The 21,791-nt window shown below is 41.7% G+C and overlaps 1 protein-coding gene across 1 annotated transcript; it reads left to right on the forward strand.

The window, feature by feature from the left end:
* Positions 1-3,866: 3,866 nt before the first annotated feature.
* pomgnt2 (protein O-linked mannose N-acetylglucosaminyltransferase 2 (beta 1,4-)) lies at positions 3,867-11,933 on the forward strand. Its single transcript, XM_031576740.1, has 2 exons — positions 3,867-4,181; positions 10,072-11,933. Exon 2 carries the CDS (start codon positions 10,109-10,111, stop codon positions 11,870-11,872), a length of 1,764 nt encoding a protein of 587 aa, XP_031432600.1. The 5' UTR covers positions 3,867-4,181; positions 10,072-10,108; the 3' UTR covers positions 11,873-11,933.
* The last annotated feature ends 9,858 nt before the right edge of the window (positions 11,934-21,791 follow it).

Here is a 21,791-nt window from a genome sequence, read left to right on the forward strand (position 1 = left end):
GCTGAAATCACAAGGTGAAGTCCACAACCCCGTTACTTAATGCTACAGAGGGAAACGGCATTCTATAATTTGTGCTGTAACCGTTGTAAATAAGTGCAATGAAGCTACTTGTTTTGATCAGATAACTGGTTGTAAAACAAGTAACCGCACCAATGTACACCGCTTATTGTATTTATTTGTCAATGTATTCATTTTGAACAGAAATTTGTGTGGGTAGTCCTTCGGGATAAACACACCCACAGAGAGTGTAGAGAAGAGGGCCAAAGTATGATTAAAATGATAGTTAACCTTTTGACCAAGTATTGGTCTGTTCCTCTCAATTAAGTGCGCACTTGCATAGATGAATGCTTGCGCATAGCCTACACGCCTTTACATAGGCTTCAAAGTGAGTGAGGGTAGATGACGCAGAAGAGAGAGGTTTACATTTAGCAGACGCTTTTATCCAAAGCGACTTACATATGTGCGACTTACAATGTATACACATTTTACATTTACACTGATGGCACACTGCACATCAGGAGCAATTAGGGGTTCAGTGTCTTGCTCAAGGACACTTCGACAGGGAATCGAACTAGCAACCTTCTGATTACTAAACGACTTCTTTACCACTGTACCACTGTCGCCCCAGAGGTGCAACATTTGATGTCATCAGGAAGTTGGTTCCAGAGCTGAGCCGCACAGCAGCTCAAATTTGTTTAACCAAGTTTAGTTCTAACACTAGGTAGGCCTATTACTTACCAATTTCTCTTCAGTGATCTAGCAGGTGTGTATCGCCGAAACATATCTGAGAGGTAATTTTGTCCTGTCCCATTTAGTGATTTATAAACAAGCAGCAGTGCTTTAAAGACAATTTTGTGACATACAGGAAGTCAGTGTAAGGACTTAAGGCAGCAATACGGAGTTCTGTTCCAAAACTAGTAAGCTGCTAACTACCTAAAAGGCATGCAAAAACCTTGCAAACACCAACAACAGCCCAGCTGACACTGATAGAAGCTTGCCAACACACTAACTGGTGTCTTTTGGCAGTTTAGCTGGCAATGTCATGCGTGTGAAAGCTTTTCTTCCATTTGTGCAGGGTTTACCAGCCCGTTACACAGAACTACATAGGGCATATCCTGGATGGCTAGTGGGGAAGACACAGGTGTTTATCTGTCCTTCACATGACCATATGCTATCCAAATGAATTTGAGGATGGTACCTAAACTAGTTGCCTATAAAACCATATCTCAAAAAGTGTCAAATTGTTGCATAGTGTTACTTTAAGTATCGGAGTAATGTGGTCAGTTATTTTCGTTTTTGTAAGAACTCTAGCAGCTTTATTTTGTACAAGCTGAAGCTGTTTAATTGTCTTTTTTAGGAAGGCCTGTGAAAACTGTTTTAAAAAAAAGTACCTAATGGGTAGGTTGGCGATAGTGTCAACCACATGTAGTTAAATGCAGATAAATGCAAACCTGTAATGCCTAACCATGCCTAACCATGGTATTACACAGAACAAAACAATACAAATGGATGTTGGATAAACTCTTTTTTCACTTTGTCAAAAATAATAAATATCCTTTTTGTCTTTGACCGGCTAGATCATATTGAACAGTTTATGGAACATATTAAATCATACAATATATTATGGTAGACATACCAGGCTCTATGAAATATCACCAAATATGAATTTCTTGCCTTACAAAATCATTTGTGTGTGTTATATCATGGTAAAACCTGCAATTCATGCCCCCTGTGTTTGTCTAGGTCTGAGTTCAGGGGTGCACTTGTCTCAGTGGATACCTTAATCTTCATCATATAGGCGAACACTTTTTTGCACCCTCTACATTAAACATCATATATTGCCAAAGTGGGGAGTGGACCCACATCCTAGAACTAAGAATTCCCTATGTATAATAAACAGTACACAATAATGCATGTATACATGGGATGGGTCAATAAAGGAGCATCAAAATTGGATCATCAAATGAATTGAATAGTCTGAGACTGGAAACTGAAATATGTGCTAAATACATTTACATTTAGTCATTTAGCAGACGCTTTTATCCAAAGCGACTTACAAGGATGTATACACATTTTTACATTGATGGCACACTGCACATCAGGAGCAATTGGGGGTTCAGTGCCTTGCTCAAGGACGCTTCGACAGGGAATCGAACTAGCAACCTTCTGATTACTAAACGACTTCTCTACCTCCTGTACCACTGCCGCCTTTACATGCATTTAGATCAATCAAGGAGACCGTAATAATCATGTTCTATCATGCAGTGATCTTGTAGAAGGATCTGACATTGGTTTTCACAATTCTCCAAGGATACCATATTTATATACATAATATTAAGCATAATTCATTAGTGTCCTATTTCATAATGTCATATTTTTATATGGTGTCATATTCTCAACATGTTTTTCTGGCTACCTTCACATCATCATCAAGTATGCTTCTTGATATGAAAATGGTATCATCCTGCCATCTTGTGGCTGAGGTATAAAGAATGCCAAAATAAATTGAATTGATGCAGCACCAACTGAAAAGCTTGAATGTGTCAAGCCCTCACAGTCAGGGGTGTTGCTAAGCCTATTTGGGGGAGGGGGGGGGGGGGTTAGCTTCACTTAATTAGAGCTATCAGTATCTAAGCTATCAGCTATCATTGTTGTTCAAAAACTATCAGTGATTGCACCAGTTTCCAATAATATCGGAAAGGCGCAAGGGACAATGGGAAGGCTACCGTAGTGTTGTCATTCGCCTGTGAAAACACGCTCTGCAAAGACTAGGAACTGCTTACCCATGAGTCTCACTTTATTTGTGCAGTCATGGAATTTTTCACACTCTCAAAATCTTCCAATAAATCAGTCGAACAATTCAGTTGGCAGGGGTCGTAGAACAGATATGATCTTGTTTTGTTTCGCTTGTTTTGAGTGTCCATTTCTACAGGGTACCCTCTACTGTATTCTCATGTTCTGTTTAGCTGTTATTAGTAACAAGTCTGTGGTTGTTCTAAATAATGAGTATAGTATATAAATGAGCTTTAAGCACCCTCATGTTAAACCACTGTGTTTTATCACATCAAGTTTGTTTCCATTTCCTATGCCATCAATTCTTTTATATATATATAAAGCCAGTCACTGAAGGAGCTGCCCAGAGCACTCAAAATCTCATGAGCGTGAGAAATGTTATCCATTATCATTAAGCATTCCACAAGTGAACAAATCCCAAATATATATACACTATATATATATATATATCCTTCAGTGACTGGCTTCTCCATTCATGGTGTTCAAAGGAGTGCTGCCACAGATCTTCTCTTCCAGCTGAAGCAAGGCTTTCTAATTAGAACTGATCTCAGTGGACTTAAATAACACTCACAGCAAGACCTCTATTATGTTCACCACCTTTTACTTCTGATGTTCATTACTACAATATCACACAGTTCACATGTAAAGTTATATGCAGTTTACAGCTCACTTACGTGTTTAACACAAAAATTCTTTACTGTTCACTATGTTTCAGTATTTTCTCTTTTTTATACCCTATAATACGTTACCCCCGTGGGATCACCAATAAAGTTATCTAACCTAATCTAAGAGTTCTATTTAGGATATCAGAAACTGAAACCATGTTGATATATTTAGTATGGGCCCACTAAGAGTAGTCTGCTCCAATTGGCAATTATTAGTCACCTTAAATACAAATGTCACCGAAATATTATCTATCATCATTATTACAGACTGCAGATATTATGCCTACATTGTATCAACCTAATGTGCTGACAGCATTCAAAAGACTAAATGCACCACAGAATTGCAGAAAGATTCAAATGATTGAGATTTTGATCTCGCGGGGTTTGCTTACGAGATCTGTCACTGTTGTGGGTGGAGACTTCCTATATCAAGCTAGCTTGAATATTTCAGATTCGCCAGATGATGAACCAAGTGTACTTCTATAAAGCCACTTGACTAGATATAAATAACGCCATAATAAAGACACAATGAATGAAAGCCGTGGTATTTTCTAAAACTACGGCCACGACACGGCGCTTTATAGCGACGTTGCAATTGACTACAAGCCTTTCCCGAAAACCTGCCGCTGGGAGGAAAATCTGAAGCCGTAGATGCAGCTGTAGCTGGTATCTTGACACATTGTAGCCGCAGTGATTTGTGATTATCATTCCACGCAGTCCGTGGTAAGTGTGTGTGCCATATCCTACCAGGTGATTTATAGAAAGCGTTCCAGCACGGAAACTTTTGAATGAAAGTTCTTACGTTTAGTGATTCCTGTCGCAGTAGGCTACCCTACTGCTATTAGTGTACACATGGTTAACCTTAAATAGACAGCTTTTTGGCGTCTGCAGTAGGCATAGGGGTTTACATTAGCCTACGTTTTGGGGGTTATGATTTCGAGACGTTTTCCCTTAATGAACAGACGTGTTGTAGGCTATTGTAGGCTATTCATTCAAGTCATTGTCTTAAGCTTGCATTATATCTCCAAGTTCCAAATAATGCAACATAACCTATTACAGGGTTTAGCTAATTATGCTAGGCGGCAGTTGTCGGTCTTTATTGGCAATGTTTGTTTGCCTTTTGACTAGAAGTTGGCCATAGCTGAATACCCAGACCAATTGTACCGTTTACTAAAGCATAACGTTCAACATTTTTGAAAGGAGACGTGGGATCATCAACCTTGCAGTTGACCTCAGATTTTAACCGATTTACTTGGGTTGATGCAACAATAAGTGGTTTACAAGGAAATCCTCAAAATGTCTTTTATGAATGTCCAGCAGGCATGTATTGCTGGCTGCCATTATAAAACACTAACTAGGCTACATCACAGACACCAATTGAATGAGACAGTATTCCCAGTTATTCCAAGGTAGAAGATTTTGGTTTCCAAAGAGTATTGTTTAATGCATTAATTGTTTATTACTAATCTATTCACTGCTGAATTGGTAAATTAGGAATGGTGTAAGCCTACCACGTCAGAATAAACATAGACCAATAAACCTCTGTGTATGTGGCCACACTAAGTTTGGGAGCATGATGAACCCTCAATTTTTGAAGTAAGCAAAAAAAAACTGCACTGTTCAGCAAAGCATTTTCATTAGAGCCTCTTGGTTTCTTTTTTGTCATTTGATGTCTTTTACTTTACTGCAGTGTCATTTGGAAGTGCCCTCATTCCGAGTGGGGAACAAAGAGTGACATTGTGCATGCTCACTCACCCCCTGCAGGAGAACGGCACCAGTGCCTATTTCTCATCTGTCCCCAAGAGACATCACACTCTTATCACTCGTATCACTCTATCTGTAGGGGTTGGACTTTTTGTTGTGCATTGCAGTTAGATGGACCAAAATGAACACTGAACTGACGTTCTACTTCTCACATCAACAGTTGCATGGAGGCTGGTTTATTGGAGGCTGGTATTTGATTGCTTGTTGTTATCCATTGTTTTTAATTCCATGACTAAAAAAAAAAAAAAATCATCCACCAGCAGTTTTCATTTGACATGAAAAGAATGTTATGACATAGTCAGCCACTAAAGAGGCAAACAGGGAGAGAAGGAGTTTTTTTTTTCTCCACAGCTGGTATTAGAATGCATGGGGCTCATCGGGCTAAGTTCCTCCCCCCCACTGTGATCTTCATTGTCCACAGAGCTAACACTAAAGCATATCGACTGGGAATCGAGCCGCTCTTGTTAGTATGAGACGAGGTCACTCTCTACACTTTCCTTTTTCTTCCCTGTCTGCTCAGTATGCCAGGTGACTTAAACAAGAAGAGACAGCTCAAGGACATGCTCTCTGCTTCTGACTACCCTAATCATCAACAGCTCACCTAGACTTGAGATTTGGATCTGGTGCTTGGAGAGATTTGACAGTGTACTGAATAGGTGGCAAATGTGTTTTCCGTTTGTGTTGCTTGTATTTGTTAGAGCATTCTTCTACCTTTATTTTCGTGTGTCCTTTGTGGCCAGTTTCTTACCATTTGAGATGGCTGTGATAATCAATGGCTTTTTTATACTATTAGTAATTCGACGGCTAGCACAATGCCATTGTGCAAATGCCATTTTAGTCTGATGTAGATCATGATGATAATTTTCAAATCATGAGTAAGCCTTAGCACAAGCTCAAGAGAGATGAGGACATAAAGATGCATGAGTTGTGTACAGCTGTGGCTTTCTGCTTGATCAGTTCGGTCATAAAATGAGGATACGGTTATGCATGTACTTATATACCTATCCTTTTGGAGGATTGATTTGACCTTGCTTTCTTTAAATGCTGCTGCATAGTTTAAATAAGATTTAAGTTTTTGTGATTATTATTATTATTATTATTATTATTATATAGTATATATAGTACTCAGGGTTCATCTGGCTGTTGTTCCCTTAAACCAGATGAAGGACTGTTTCCTCTAGGCAGTGTTCATAATGAGGTGTTGGAAGTGACTCAACATTTAAATCCTTGCATGTCTAAGAGGAACATCAGAGACCCATTGCATTGCATGTGTTGTGCGGTTGCCTGCTGATTTCCAAGTTGACATTTTCCATCACTTGGCTGTAGTGAGCTTACATCCCTCCGGTTCTCTCCTGCAGAAAGGAGGATTAACACTTAACATCCAGCAGTGTGGAAACTGCTGTCCTTGTCCTTGATGACTGAAGGGTAATGTTGCCTCTGCCTCTCCTTAGTGTCTGTTCCTAAGAAACTAAATACAGCCCAACAGAATCATGTTTTCATTCAGGTCCAGAGCTGTTTGAAGATCACGGAGACCTGTGAGGTATTTAGAGTTAAGAAGTGTAATCAACCTGTTTGAGAGAAACAGTATCACTCCCTGACGAAGGTTCATACCGAATGTTCGGTGCAATGTTATTACTATTAAAAAAAGAGACCTGCTTTTTGACATGGCACCTGTGAAGAAAATAGGCAGCACAAAAGGTGTGAAAATAGCAAGCTGAAACATGTACGCTAGGATTTTATGTTCTATCATCTTGCTGCTTACATTTGAAAGAACAGTCTTTGTGATTTCCTTGGTATTGAGGCTTCTTTCAACGCTGAGTGGTGATTGGCCGAGAGGGAGAAACACAGCGATAGATAAGGGTAAGAAATGAGGGGGTTGAGAGCTAGGGGACGCAACAATACAGTGGGTCCACGGGTCGGTATGGAGCATGTTTGTGGGCCCACGGGTCGGTCTGGAGCATGTTTGTGGGCCCACGGGTCGGGATGGAGCATGTTTGTGGGCCATGGTACACGGCAATGGTACAGTCCCGGTATCTTTATATTTAAAAAGAAAAAAACTATTAGTGGAGAGAGCTAGATAGGCTGTCGGTGGCAGTTTCTTTTCAGTTTTCTTTCTGTGATGTTTCGTAGAGCTTTGCTGCTGAAATGTGTGCAGGAGAGTACATTGTTACGTGGTTTCTTTTTTTCCATCAGGTGGCATAATCCTGGGTCAGTACCCGCCAAATCTTTGGCTATACTCCTACTGCTTTCGTTATTACCTACGCCAAGGAGCTTATGTTTTTCGGTGCGTTTGGTTCCGCTAACGTTGTGAGATGAGGTGTCCGCCAAGGCCAAATACCTTATCTCAATGTTGGCAAAAGTGAAAATTTGTGGCACACCGCCCCATGAGTCAGATCTGGCTGATTCTTGGACCCTGGCCCATGTTACATCTTTCCACCAAGATTCATGGAAATCGAGACTTTCTAGTTTCTTTGTTTTTTGTTTGTCACAAATTGTTGTTGGAGGGCAACAAAGAGAGATTGTTGTGTTTTTCGCTAATGATTGGACTCTCCCTGCTCCACCGGGGATATGGCTGTGTGCTGGCGACTGTCTCAGACACCATGTTAGAAGTGTTTTTTTCCACTTGAGTAGCAGTAACAGTGGAAAAGCAATGCTTGCAGACGGTACATTGTTTGGTTACGGTCTTCTTACCCTCGACCATCGTGTTGAACGCTGAATCCAAAATGTTCCCACCAAGCTGATTTGAAAGATGGCAGTGCCTCTTCATATCTTCTTCTTTCTGTCTAGCTAGTGTTTGCCATTGTCAAGTTGGAGTTGTTTTTAGTTCCCCCGTTCTTCTCCAGCTCCTATTTGCATAGAGAGCGCTGATGGGCTCCAGAGATATTCTGATAGGCTCCAGGGAAGTTCTGATAGGCTCCAGGGAAGTTCTGATAGGCTCCAGGGAAGTTCTGATAGGCTCCAGAGAAGTTCTGATAGCCTCCAGAGATGTTCTGATAGCCCCCAGAGAAGTTCTGGATCTGACTGTACAACGGATGTGCAGTCTGCAGCGCAATAAACAAGTTTTGGAAATTGAATGAAAATGACTGCATGTACTGTACTGCGAATCACGTGTGCGAATTGAAGTGTAGGGGCGAACTGAACGGTACATAGTCAAGGACTTACAGTGTATGTCTCAAGACTGGTTTTGATGTTGTTTCTTTCCCGTCATGTTCAGCATATATGAACATGTTGGGCATGAATTTGAGCAGGACCCTTACAAACACACTAATGCACTCAGTGTTATTTTACATGCTGTACAAGCACTCACTGCATGTCACTCACTATAGAGTCAAATAACAGACTCCTCTGAATGCATCACTGAACATCAAGGCCAATACACAACAGAATCACCGTGGAAACGCCATTTTGGCCATTTGTGATGGAGTAAAGGCACTTTATTTGAGCAATCCAGACTGTCTTTGTGAGAGGCATGAATATGTTCTGGTCTGTCCATGTTTTGGGGAGAGACTGAAGCACACTAATCTCAGTACTTGCTGATGTCTATTATTTACACAATCAATATTCTTACCAATTCCAAGAAGGCAAGGCCTTCTCTCTGTCTCTGTAGTAGCCTGTTAGGATATAAAGAAGCTGTATGTATAGTTAGAGCTACATATCCATTGCCAGTTAAACAAAAGTTTCCCTCATTGTCTAAAATATAATTTCTGTTGTGATCCACACCTAAAGCTACCAGCTAAGTCTATAAGTTAGCATTATTGATGAGAATGGGAGTAAGCCATCAGGAATCAACTCCGACAAAGGCAAACTGGGACTTCCATCACAAGAAAACTGTAATCATAGGCCTACTTCACTGGCAGCAAATTGGAGCTCAGATGGTTTAAATTAGTTAAGTTCTAGATGTCTGTCTAACGCTGCTTAAACTGGAATGTTTTTAATTTCACTTCATTACTGCATATTAATGGCATGAAGATTTAACCTTGCATCAAGAGCTGTTATTTTGTCCTTTACGGTATGCAGGGGACCTTAGAATATCTAGATTTATGAAGAATCAGTGAGTTTAGGCTTATTTGTTGCGCAGCATATGGCAGCAGATAGCAAAAGGTCTTGTAGGTTAATAGCTACATCATCCAACTGCACATGTAATGCTTTAGTTTGAACTTGGAATCATTTTATTGCTTAATGTTTATCTCATGATTTATTGATTTTTTCAGCGGATCTAGTTATGTCGCTGCCTGTGTCTTTGGAGCTGATCCTGTCCCTCCTGTGTGTGTTTTCAGGTGGGGCGTGCGTGTGTCTTTGAAGCTGATCCTATCCTTCCTGTGTGTGTTTTCAGGTGGGGCGTGCGTGTGTCTTTGAAGCTGATCCTATCCTTCCTGTGTGTGTTTTCAGGTGGGGCGTGCGTGTGTCTGGAGCTGATCATGTCCCTCCTGTGTGTGTTTTCAGGTGGGGCGTGCGACCGTGCGTGTGTCTGGAGCTGATCATGTCCTTCCTGTGTGTGTTTTCAGGTGGGGCGTGCGTGTGTCTTTGAAGCTGATCCTATCCTTCCTGTGTGTGTTTTCAGGTGGGGCGTGCGTGTGTCTGGAGCTGATCATGTCCCTCCTGTGTGTGTTTTCAGGTGGGGCGTGCGACCGTGCGTGTGTCTGGAGCTGATCATGTCCCTCCTGTGTGTGTTTTCAGGTGGGGCGTGCGACCGTGCGTGTGTCTGGAGCTGATCATGTCCTTCCTGTGTGTGTTTTCAGGTGGGGCGTGCGTGTGTCTGGAGCTGATCCTGTCCCTCCTGTGTGTGTTTTCAGGTGGGGCGTGCGTGTGTCTTTGAAGCTGATCCTATCCTTCCTGTGTGTGTTTTCAGGTGGGGCGTGCGTGTGTCCAGAGGTGATGCTGCTGTGATGCGTGCCCCCGGCTGCAGGATGAATGTGGCAGCGATCCTCAACGGGCTGCTGGTGTCCGTAGTGGCAGCGCTACTGTGGAAGTATGTGCGCCTGAGTGAGCGTGCAGACCAATTGGAAGAGGATCTTCAGCTCACGCGCCAGTCTCAGGAAGTGTCCCAGGTGCGCATCGACTACCACGCTGCTCTGCTGGCCCTGCAGGAGCGCGGCACCCGCATGGTCTGCTCGGGCAAGATGCACACAGACCGTATCTGCCGCTTTGACTACCTCTGCTACAGCACGGAGGCGGAGGAGTTTGTGTTTTTCCACAGCAACACGTCCGTTATGCTGCCCAACCTGGGCCCCCGCCGCTTCCAGCCGGCCCTGCTGGACCTGTCCTCTGTGGAGGACCACAACACGCAGTATTTCAACTTCCTCGAGTTACCCGCAGCTGCCCTGAAATTCATGCCTAAACCGGTGTTTGTGCCTGATGTCACACTCATTATGAACCGCTTCAATCCTGACAACCTCATGCACATCTTTCACGACGACCTGCTGCCCATCTTCTACACCATGCTGCAGTACTCCGATTTGGATGACGAAGCCCGCCTTGTGTTCATGGAGGGCTGGGGGGAGGGGCCCCACTTCGACCTCTACCGCCTGCTGAGCAGCAAGCAGCCTCTCCTCAAAGAGCAGTTGAGGAACTTTGGCAAGCTGATGTGCTTCACTAAGTCCTACGTGGGTTTGTCAAAGATGACCACCTGGTACCAGTATGGATTCGTTCAGCCGCAGGGACCCAAAGCCAACATCCTGGTGTCTGGGAATGAGATCCGACAGTTTGCTAAAACAATGATGGAGAGAATGAATGTCTCGAGAGAATATCAGAGTGGAGATGATGACGACTACATTGTGGTGTTCAGCAGGTCTATTAACAGGCTGATACTCAACGAGGCGGAGCTGATTCTGGCTCTAGCACAAGAGTTCCAGATGAGGACGGTAACAGTCTCTCTGGAGGACCAGTCGTTTGCCAGTGTTGTCCAAGTGATCAGTGGGGCATCTATGCTGGTTAGCATGCACGGAGCCCAGCTCATCACCTCCTTGTTTCTTCCACGCGGGGCAGCCGTGGTGGAGCTTTTCCCTTATGCAGTTAACCCTGATCATTACACTCCTTACAAGACCCTGGCGTCCTTGCCCGGCATGGACCTTCAGTACGCAGCTTGGAGTAACACTTTAATTGAGAACTCTGTGAACTATCCTGAGCGACCCTGGGATCAAGGTGGCATTTCTCACCTGGACAAGGAGGAGCAAGACCGCATTCTGTCCAGCAAGGAGGTGCCCAGGCATCTGTGTTGTCGTAACCCGGAGTGGCTCTTCAGAATTTACCAGGACACAATCGTGGACGTCACGTCTTTCGTGGCCACCCTCAGAAAAACTCTCCACGTCAAACCCAACTTGAAAAAGGCCAAAGCTGCAAGCACCGTTCACCCGGGCCGAGTGCGAGAGCCTAAGTGTCAGACCTCAGTCGTGGCGGGCAATGAGGCCAAGTTGACGGTGTCCTGGCAAATCCCCTGGAACCTCAAGTACCTAAAGGTCCGCGAAGTCAAGTACGAGGTGTGGATCCAGGAGCAGGGGGAGAACACGTACATGCCCTACATCCTTCCACACCAGAACTACACTTTTTCCGAAAACATCAAACCCTTTACTACATACTTGGTGTGGGTACGTTGCATCTTCAACAAGAGCCTGCTGGGGCCCTTCGCAGATGTTCTTTTATGTAAAACCTGATTGTCTCTCAATGCTGTCACTATTTGATTAAGAAACAGACAATCGTACATCGGGGGGGGGGGGGGGGGGGAAATAAGTGTTTGTGGTTTTTACATGAGGAGAGTAGTGGAGTTAAGAGAGAGCTCAAGAACATGCCGGGGCTTTAAAGGGAACCATGACAACAGCCTGCTGATGGATGATTGAAGGGAAATATTGCGCAAGTGGGTAAAAATGTGTTAATGTATGAACAAGGCTTATTGAACTATTTATTTGAAATGTATCTGAGGCCGTTGCACTTTCTCTTGAGGTCGACAGAGTATGGGGTCAGTTCTTACCTTTTGCTAGTAGCACCTGGTTTAACTTCAGTGGTAATCCATTTTAGAACATGTTTTGCGGTAGTTAACCAAAAGAGAAAACACAGTGAATTGGCTCTCTCTTATGAACACGATGTGAAACTCTATGGTATGAGCAGTTTAAATATCAGTGTTCTGAATGGCCTTTTGCTTTAGTTAATGTTTGGTGAACATTTCAATTTTTAGATGAACTCCTTTACTATAGGAACAGTTCATTTGGATGACATACAAGGGTGAGAGCAGAACTGAATTGTTGTACAGGCTGTGAAAAGCATTCTATGTTGGGAGTAGGGTATTGAATTGTATGGGATATGCATTGGATTAGACTAAAGATGTTAGTGATCTTAACCATGATAGCCACAGTTGTATTAAGTTTGTTGCATCCTTGAGTTTTAAAACGGTCTCAATGTGAAGATGACCATATTGAGGCAGAATTGAAGGTAGGTAAGATAGCTGTACTGAATACTAGTGATACAACTTTGAATTGTTATTTATGAATACAGATATTTATTTTATTATATGTCATGGTATAATACTGTTTGCTTTGTACTACTGAGTCCCTTTAATGTGAATTTAGTTTGACAGTAAAATGAAGGAATGAAGTTGAAATGTGGTGGCAGTGCAGGAATCAGTGTTTATGTGACACTAGTGGCCATTTTGCAAATTTATATCCTGTTTTTCTAATAGCTTTGAGAGAACACTGTTTCAAGGTGGCGGATATCAGCACAAATGTACATGCTTTACCAAACTGCTTCTGTCCCTCAACATCAATGTTTGAGAAGAAGACATTTGTAGTATTAGCAGATATTAATGCTTCCCGCATTCAGTATCTTTTGATATTTGGCTTTATTAATGTAATGGCCTCGGAATCATAACCATGTTAGATCTGATTACACTGCTTTGGATGTTAGAGATTGATTTAGTATACCTGAGTTGAAGATTCAAAATTATTTGTGTACTTGTCAAAATAGTTTTTTTGTTTTTTGATTTTTTTTATCAAAATGTACTTGAATAAAATGTGTGTTTGTTTTGTTTAATGCGTCGTTAGATGGTCCACATCATACTTCATTTATTGCCAAGATGCATATGATGAGAAATGAATGATACATGTAAACTTGATCATGACAGTTTGATTTGGTTCATTCATAGATAGGTTAAAGGTATCATTATCAGTGTTAGAATCTTCTATCGAACAGGGTAACACTTGAAAGTGAAAACCATTCCTGTTTCTTCTTGGCATAGAAGATGGCCTTTACAAACAGAATACGTGACACCTCAAGAGCGTCTGCTAAAGAAAGGTCTGAATATATTTGGATCTAAGAGATACTGAGACATAAACATTTGCACTAAAGGCATTCATCATGGAGACATTATGGCAGGAGTTTTCATACATGGTCATATGGTCCTCCTGGATGTGTCAATACCCATGGTACTGGTTCATTTAGCTAGCCTGGATACCAGACCGAACTTAGCCCCGCCCACAACATTTGAAGTCGGGAAGTTCGGTCTGGTGTCGCTCCGTTGGGGAGAAATTATCTCCGGACAGAAATTGCCGGACCAATCAAATTGTCAAGGCGGGCTTTATACGATGATGGACAGATGATCAACAGTAACGTAATCAACACACGGGTTGAATTCGTTTTCAACAAACATGGCTGCCGCTGGAGAGCTGAAATGTATAGATTCAAGTCCATTTAGACATTGACAGTGCATTCATTTTGAAAGAGGAACAGAGAAACGCGATAAAGGCATTTGTCAACCGAAAAGATGTTTTTGCCTTCCTTCCTACGGGATCCGGTAAAAGTCAAATGTATCAGCTGGCCCTGGTCACATACTACGTTGTTCTGATTGGTTGTAGGTAACCAATTGAGCCAAGAGGCATTTTTTCTCCTGGTTCGGTTGAAACACGCCCCATAATCACAGCCCAATGGAGTGGTATCAGACTCATATTCTGACTAGAATTATGAGTATGACATCGTCAGGCTATCATTTAGCCTCTGATCTGTAGTAATGATATCAAAGGGTGCAAGTGTGAGCCTGGTCTCGTGATTGATCGGCTGGAATAGTGTACGGCTTGGTCTGATCCACTGTTTGTTTCCCATCGACAGTGCCAAGACTGTGTGAGCAAAGGAGGGTTTGTTTGCATGCACACTGGACGGACAGCTGGAGGAATGTGAGGAGGATTTAGCTGAATTTGACAAAATGTGGCTAACGGCAAAAATAACCCCCTTGTTCCAAGCCTGTTTGTCATGACTGCTCTCTTAATGGTACTTGGTATAACAACCTAATGATATACAGTACCAGTCAAAAGTTTGGACACACCTTCTAATTTTTTGAGAAGTTTTTTCTTTACTTTTATTATTTTCTACATGGTAGATAACACTTTTTTTGTTTAGTACATCATTCCATATGTGTTCTTTCATAGTTTAAATGTCTTCAGTATTAATCTACAATGTAAAAAATAATAAGTAAAAGTAAAGAAAACACGTCTCAAAAAAATTAAAGGTGTGTCCAAACTTTTGACTGGTACTGTATGGTGTGCTAATAAGTGGACATTGTATCAAACATGAGAAACTGGTTCTTGTGAGCATACCAGATTATCATGCTTCATACTAACTGTCCTCTCTTTAACTCCCATACTTACTGTCCTCTCTAACTCCCATACTAACTGTCCTCACTTTAACTCCCATACTTACTGTCCTCTCTAACTCCCATACTAACTGCTCTCTCTCTCTAACTCCCATACTAACTGTCCTCACTTTAACTCCCATACTTACTGTCCTCTCTAACTCCCATACTAACTGTCCTCACTTTAACTCCCATACTAACTAACTGCTCTCTCTTTAACTCCCATACTAACTGTCCTCTGCAAACCCAGAACAGAGGATCTCACCATCTGTCTGGCAGATGATGACCCCTTACCTGACATGCACATTTTCATCTACAGCACACCCACTCTCCTCTGGGTCCTATCATCTGCTCACATGGCTTCTCATACCAATGAGATTACCTGATTACTGTTGCTGTTACTGTTACGGCTTTTGTCCTTGACACCTGACAACTACACTGTCCCATCTTTCTGTCTTGCCAACTTCTCGCTACAGAAATACTGGTCTTTCCAGCTAACCTGAGTTTGATCTAGCCCACTGCTCAAACATCACAATGTTTATCAGTTTGCCAACTTGGGTACCATTTCCCTACAACGGTACACCCCATTGTTGACTTAGCCTACATAATATACCCTATATAGGCCGGCCCTCTCTTTTCTTAAGCTGTACAACCTTCCTTTCTCGATAATTTCAATGTCCTTTATTCAGGTTTTGGCACCATTTGGTGAAGAAACGTCTTAAGTTGTCTCTATATGATTTAAATGAGTGGAGCCATCTATCAGCAGAGAAGACTGCTGGTCTGTTTTGAGTTTGGATGCCTTGTCATAACCCCCGTAAACATAAAGCACTTACAGCTCAGTGATGGAAGTGTGTGAATGTGAGGATTGAAATCATTTAGAGCCTTTCACAGAGAGCTGTTTCACTTACATCTACTCCACCAAGTATGTGCAAGTGCAAGGTCATTCATAGTAGAAAGAATCTACAAATAGAATCCTTTTCCAATGTGAGATACATACTGCATATTACTGGACCCAAACAATGTCCTGTTCGATGACTGTCGGGCTCAGACCTTCTTCAGACATAATATGTGCCGACATTAGCTCGTCTGGTTCTGAATCTGCTCATCAATTCAATTCAATTCAACTTTATTTCGCCATGTATACAGATACTAGGAATTTGTTTTGGTATTCTCCATGCAGGCTATAGTATCACCAAACTATCTCCTGCACGAGATCTCCACGGCCGCTACACATTGTGGATGAGTTTGAGGACCGGTCTGTTCAGAGTCTCTAACCTAAGAACACCATTCCTGTTTACAGGAATGTCTTTTTCCAGGCACTCATTTTAACTGGACAGAATTCCATCATGGTAGGCTTAGACTCATTTATTTTTCATAATACAAACGCATGTCATCCCTTGTCATTCAAAATCTGGGACACTTTGCTCCCATTAGATGTAACTTCATACTATTTAAGAACAGATGACCCATAAGCCCAGTGTAGATCCTTATGGGTTTTAGAGGCAGTATACTAGGTTTTAATCATAGAATCATTGAATACACCAGAATATAACGGAAAAAAAGGTTATGCAAGCAGTGGTTCACTTCAGACGGCCAACACCCCATTTGTGTTCCAAACTGGCAAGTCCAGTGGAATTAGTTAATTTTTTCCAGGCAATAATGAATCTGTCTCTAAAAAACTGGTTTGTTGTGGGGGGAAATGTTTGACCTTTCAATACAGTATGGAGCTACTTATTTCATTGTGACAATACAGTATGGAGCTACTTATTTCAAATGCATTGTGACACTACAGTATGGAGCCTACTTATTTCAAAAGCATTGTGACAAATTATACACATTCACACATATACAATTCATGTATGCTAGGAGAGAACTTATACCAAAACTGCATTAATTCCATTAATTTTTGTATCATGCTTGTCTTTGCTTCCATTCATTAGATTTGTTCACATTTGTTCTGATTAAACTACTGTCATAAGTTTAAACTTAGGTTCAGGAGGTAGTGGTTACATATGCTTTTCCCAGTGTTCCAAATGAAAATGAAGCAAACTAAATATTGTTTTACAGACCATACATCATGTTCTTGGTTTTAGTTTTGCCCATACCTGCCGAATAGGTAAGGTGGCATTTCTACTTTCACCAAGGAAACAAGTTCTGGAGAGCAGCACTTTTCCAAAAGGCACAATTTTAAACAGCGGCAGTTATTCTGGAAACAAACAAGTATCTTTTCACTTTAGATTTGTGTTAGTCTTCCTCTCATTCCCTTTTTGTTATCACACTAAACACAGTTACTTCCCTTGTAATTTAATCGTTCAAATGTTTCCATCGTGAAGTTAAAAGCCAATGGAGACATATGTTACATATTTCTGCAAGGCACACTTAATCACAGGGCAGAAACCACACGTGCCTCAAAGCAATGCTGTTTCTCATTTTGTAGTGTCTTGTGGTCACAGCTTTTTCTGTTTTGTTGCTACATGTTTTCTCCAACTGTTACATTTATAGCATGAGATGTTTTAAGGCACGTCCAGATAAATCTGAGTTGTAAAATGTGTAAAACATTTTATGAAAATGTTGTCCTGAATCTGTTGATTGGCAATTATTTGACATAAGTCTCTCAAGCGGTAAAGTTCCTTGGCCAACTCAACACTGAAGAGCCCACACTTCATCAGGGATGCCAGCAGCCTATGCCTAGAGATGGAAGATCAACTTTTTAGGATGTTTTCACAATTGTGACATGAGTGGTTTAACTGTAGCACCACTACTGTATCTGCCCTCTGATGCCCAACAATAGTGACATAGTTCACTGTGTTAACTATTATTTCGCTTTAGAAACACATACTCTGAAGGATATTGTTGGGTCACTTCATTTCAAAAGTTTACCAACTTGTAAGAGTATTGGTTATTTCCTAACGATGAGTATTCTTTAGCAGCCTAGGCCTCATAGTGCCTTAGTCCTCTATGCCATCGTGGGGATTCAGGCTCACCCATTTTGGATCCACCTTCCTGTTATTTTTAATCTGTTGCAGTAAACCTTTCAATATACGAAAGACTGTATCTAATATCAATTTGATTGCCTTTTGTTATTGACCTATTTTGATAATAACCCATGTTACACCCAATCAAAACACACCCATCAAAAAAAAAAAAAAAGAAGATTGCTGTGAGCTGTGATTTAATCTGTTAGATTTGCATAAACGCATTACAAAATGGTTGAATTTATACAGCCTTTTACACTACTGAGATATTCTCACTGTCCTCTTTACAGAGAACTCCCCCTTCTTGCACATGTCTTTCTCCAGAGTGGGAATCCATGCCAGCAGTGATGTTAACTCTTTCAGACCAGGTTGTGATCTTCAACCGCTCGTGTAATGGTGGAGATCAAGCGGTGCCAATGTGCCATGAATGTGTTATCTAACTGCTTCCCTCCTCCTCCACCATCTAACTGCTTCCCTCCTCCTCCTCTACCAGCTAGCTGGCTCCTTATCCTATCCACACTCGCCCTTCTTTATGAAAAGCTGAGGGTGAATCCATGGAGATGCGAGAGTGACCACCTAGAATTCCAATTTAAACATAGTGATATGTAGATATTCTAATTAAGCCTCATGTTAATGCCTTTGTACTGTACTGTTTTAAATCATCCTGAACAACCCTTTTTCAAAATGATGCAGTGCGTGGATCCGAGAGCTGAGTGTGAAATCAGACTCATAAGCCATGAACTGTGCTGTGTTGAAATGTCAACTGTGTTCTCTCTTGGCATTTTCACCTCCGTTCATGGTTCTCCAGATGGCCTTTATGTTATTTTATTTTCTCACAAACCAATTTATTTATATACATGTTTCTTCCATGTTTCTTACACATAAGGCACCTTATGCTAACATTATCTCAGAAATGACCAGGGGGTCTGCTCCAATGGGAGGAGGGCATTTATAATGAACTGTCCAATGGCAATTACATATTTGAAAGAGATTGTGCCATTAACCAGCTGAGCCACTGGAATAGACGCACACAGTTAACAGCACTACTGAGTAGTTGGACTTTCTGCTTCCTGTCCCTGCCTGGAAGCACTGAATTCTGACACGAAACAGACGGCTTATGTAAAGGTCATGATTCATGCAATACAATTTGATTTCCAGGCCCATGCATGTCTGCATCCCTTTGAAGCCCTGTGGCACTGGCACTTGCTTCGGAAGTTCCCTGCATTCTGCTCCAGACTGCGCTCACAGATCCGTGTTGAGTCTCAGTCTCCTGCTCTGAATGTGTTGCAGCAGGATGGTCCCTCGTTGCTGAATGGTGCGGATGATGGGTGTCAGGCCCTCCGCTCCTCCTCGGCTTCTCCACAGTTCCTTGTCCACAGACAACGAGCGCAAAAGCATTCTCTCCAGACAGCCTGACTGCAGGATGCTCACGGCTCGCTCAGGGAACCTGCCGGCGGGAAGGGAAACAGTTCTGTCACTCTGGAGCTCATCATCTGGTAGAGAAGCTGTTATGCTGTATAAACCACATGCAAATAGCATTGTTCTGATGTTTTAAAACCTATACCAAAACTCTTAGATCTAGTACAATTCCATTCCATAGCATGAAGTGGCAAAAGTGGCTATTACTGACTCACAATTTGTGATATTTACAACAGCCTCCAATCATTAGATTATTTTGTGTCCAAGTACTTACTCATCAATCCCCTCCACTAATCTAAAGTTGAGGTTGTCATGAGGGTGATGTGGTCGGCCTGCGTTGTCTATAAATACCAGTCTGGACGGATCAGCTCTCCTCACCTAGAACAACACAGGGAGGGAAGGGAGTGTTGGCCTTTCTGTAGTGCACTTTTAGAGCATCCTGATGAACCACGTTAACATTCCATCTATAGTTAGGGGTGCCAGGGGTTTGGGGTTATGATGTGATCATGAGGTTAACTTAAAATACACGACTGCAGGGAGGAATTGTAGATAAATCATCACTGAGCTGATGGACTTTTTGTTTGCACTTGGACTTGAAGTCTGACATCTTAAGATCAACGAAAATTGCTCTGTTCGAAAAGGCCTCCAGTACTGAAAAATAAACGTACTGTAATTTGATTGTATATTGAAAAAAAAGCTAGTTTTGGGTTGAAGTGGACCATTTGTTCAAATGTTGTGATTTGAACAAAAGCTTTTAATCTTGCAGTAGACATGAAGTCATTCTCCACAACTTTCCAAGTATTCTAGGAGTATATATAGCTGTGGATGAGATCCGTCTGGACCTGCTTCAGTGAAAACGACGTCCACCATCTGGGAACCTTTGGGCAGCTCCAGTGACATGACTAAAACACATTACAGAGCTGGCACTCATACCATTATAGACCTTAACTTCAACCAAAACAGAGACTGGTGCAATTTGGAGAACGCTAGTAAACAGTTTCACAACCGGGCAATTACCAGAGGCAGTATAGAAAAACCACCAGTTCCATTACAAGAACAGCCCTTTGCAAGAATTTGCAATGATTTCAGTGAAAACAGTCTTGCTTTGACTTAATTAAACAAGAAAGGATTCTCGCTGTGTGTGAACCTAGGGGCATGGCTTTTAGAAAAAGCATAAATAAAGGAATGAACATGTACTTGCCAGGATATGGACAAGAAGAAGGTCACGAGGGCTTTTACATTTAACATGCAACATGTTCTCCAAGCAGACATCCGAGGGGTCTGGTCTGAATCCACAGCAGTGGCGGTCCAAACGGTCGTTCACCTGGAAAACATGAACACGTATGAACACTCCCTCATTCAGTCACCTGGAAAACATGCACACATGTATGAATACTCCCTCATTCAGTCACTGCCATCACTAGCACATGCCAGATGAGGCTCAGTTGCTGCCTGTATGAACATGTTCATTTTAACATTTTTAGAGTTTAAGGTCTCAGCAATGGAATGTCAATGTTGACTACTAAGACTCTGAATCTGTGTGCATCTCCAAATGCCTCCGCTAAAGGAGTATCATTCAAATCAAATGTGAATACACACTGGAACCAAACCACATGATGCACTCTTTACAGTATCATTCAAATCAAATGTGAATACACACTGGAACCCAAACCACATGATGCACTCTTTACAGTATCATTCAAATCAAATGTGAATACACACTGGAACCCAAACCACATGATGCACTCTCTACAGTATCATTCAAATCAAATGTGAATAGTACACACTGGAACCAAACCACATGATGCACTCTTTACAGTATCATTCAAATCAAATGTGAATACACACTGGAACCCAAACCACATGATGCACTCTTTACAGTATCATTCAAATCAAATGTGTATAATACACACTGGAACCCAAACCACATGATGCACTCTTTACAGTATCATTCAAATCAAATGTGAATACACACTGGAACCCAAACCACATGATGCACTCTTTACAGTATCATTCAAATCAAATGTGAATACACACTGGAACCCAAACCACATGATGCACTCTTTACAGTATCATTCAAATCAAATGTGAATACACACTGGAACCAAACCACATGATGCACTCTTTACAGTATCATTCAAATCAAATGTGAATACACACTGGAACCAAACCACATGGTGCACTCTATCTTTGTGTGGTTTGCCCTCTTCTGAAGATGGTTTCAGGCTTCAGCCCTTCTGTCATCTCAGGCGTTAAACGGAGAGTTACTCTAGTCTAGAACATGTTGTCCGTGTGTTCAAAGGCCCCACTTAGCACTCTCTCCAAATCAATACAGTGCTCTTAGACCAGGGCCAGGTTACGGCTATCGACCGAATCTCAACTCAGCTGGTGTATTACTAAAAGCCTCACACCAAATCCAAATCCAATTAAAATGAATGAGAAGAATTTCAGATGTGGACACAGAACACCAAACACTCGATTTTTTTACTTTGCACAAATGTTGAAAATAAACTCAAAAAGGCAATTTGAATGTTTAATAATAGAAAAAAAGGCCACATTGCATAA

The sequence above is a fragment of the Clupea harengus genome, chromosome 11 (genome assembly GCF_900700415.2).
Source record: "Clupea harengus chromosome 11, Ch_v2.0.2, whole genome shotgun sequence".
In the NCBI taxonomy this organism is placed as follows: Eukaryota; Metazoa; Chordata; class Actinopteri; order Clupeiformes; family Clupeidae; genus Clupea; species Clupea harengus.

Coding starts and splice junctions, on each gene's coding strand:
- pomgnt2 (XM_031576740.1), top strand. CDS start 10,109: ATGCGTGCCCCCGGCTGCAGGATGAATGTGGCAGCGATCCTCAACGGG.